The sequence below is a fragment of the Chiloscyllium plagiosum genome, unplaced genomic scaffold (genome assembly GCF_004010195.1).
Source record: "Chiloscyllium plagiosum isolate BGI_BamShark_2017 unplaced genomic scaffold, ASM401019v2 scaf_75954, whole genome shotgun sequence".
Lineage (NCBI taxonomy): Eukaryota > Metazoa > Chordata > Chondrichthyes > Orectolobiformes > Hemiscylliidae > Chiloscyllium > Chiloscyllium plagiosum.
Window position 1 is genome coordinate 5,806 of NW_025201665.1, and position 1,450 is coordinate 7,255.

Here is a 1,450-nt window from a genome sequence, read left to right on the forward strand (position 1 = left end):
CTGTGTCCCCTCGTGCTCGCCATCACCATCCGAGGGAAAAGCCTCTCCCTGCCCACCCTATCTAACCCTCGGATTATCTGATACGTCTCAATTAAGTCACCTCTCAACCTCCTTCTCTCTAACGGAAACAGCCTCAAGTCCCTCAGCCTTTCCTCGTAAGACCTTCCCTCCATACCAGGGAATATCCCAGTAAATCTCTCAACCCTTTCCAAAAGCTTCCACATCCTTCCACTCTGGGATGCTGAAATGCCCATCAGCCATGATTAAGTGGTGCAGAGAGCCGAGTGGCCTTAGTTCCACTCCGTTGTCTTATGGGCTAACAGCGATGTCCAGAACTGTACACGATACTCCCAAGTGCGACAGCACCAGAGTTTTGTACAGCTGCAGCATGACCCCGTGGCTCGAAACTCAATCCCTCTCCCAATAAAAGCTAACACACCGTACGCCTTCTTAACAATCCGATCGACCGGGGTGGCAACTTTCAGGGATCAGGACATTCCCTTTGCCTCAAGTTGGGGTTCCTGGCCGGAGGGGGTAAGTCCAGAGCGCATGGTTGTCCCCAACCCACATCTCCGACGAGATGGCTGCTCCCTCAGGAAGATCGAAGGGGTCGGGGAAACGGGGTGGATCGGAGCCCGGGGTCAGGCCCCAGGGGAACCATGGAGAAAGGCTGGCCGAAGGTGGGCAGGCGAGGGCCAAGCTGAGTTGTCCCAGAGAACCTTCATCGAATCCAGTGGGGAAACCAAACCTCCAAAGAGTATCCACCCAGACCCAATCCCCTACTCTATTACTCTGCACTGACCCCTGACGAATCCACCCTAACCTGCACATCCCTGGGCACTACGGGACAATTTAGCACGGCCAACCCACCCTAACCTGCACAACGTCGGACTGTGGGAGGAAACCGGAGCACCCGGAGGGAACCCACACAGACACGGGGAGAATGTGCAAACTCCACCCAGACAGTTGCCCGAGGATGGAACCGAACCTGAGTCCTTGGTGCTGGGAGGCAGCAGAGCTAACCACTGAGCCACCTTCTCTCAGATTGATAAGATAATGAAATGTTCAACATGGCACGCTCCTCCAGCCTTGGTTTTGACACAGGTCTGTTCGCTGCCCTGTCCTGACATTCAGATTTAACCTCTAAACTCCCCCGACGAGCCCACACCGCTGTGCCATCCTCTCTGTTCCTCCCACCCCCGCACCCCACCCCCCCCCCACCAAAGGGCGCTGTACTTACATGGCACTGCCCGGATGTACAGGTTTTGGCGAATACACTCCTGGAGCTCAAAGTCTGCCGAGCCTTTGGCGAATGCGTGCTTGAGGAAGTGGCGTAGGTCAGAGTTCAGCTGAGAACCTGAAGGGACGCTGGGTTAGCAAGGGACCAACTGCACAATTTTATACACACACACACACCTCAACAGGCAGTCACAGACACACACACACCCCG

General features: G+C 55.5%; 1 protein-coding gene across 1 annotated transcript in view; it reads right to left on the minus strand.

The window, feature by feature from the left end:
* Positions 1-1,368, minus strand: part of LOC122546160 (membrane-associated guanylate kinase, WW and PDZ domain-containing protein 1-like) — a gene marked incomplete at both ends in the record, with an annotated part of 7,103 nt that extends 5,735 nt beyond the window's left edge. The window contains one exon of the mRNA XM_043684970.1: positions 1,241-1,368. Coding sequence (XP_043540905.1) covers positions 1,241-1,368 — 128 coding nt within the window. The remainder of the gene's footprint in view (positions 1-1,240) is intronic.
* Between the last annotated feature and the right edge of the window lie 82 nt (positions 1,369-1,450).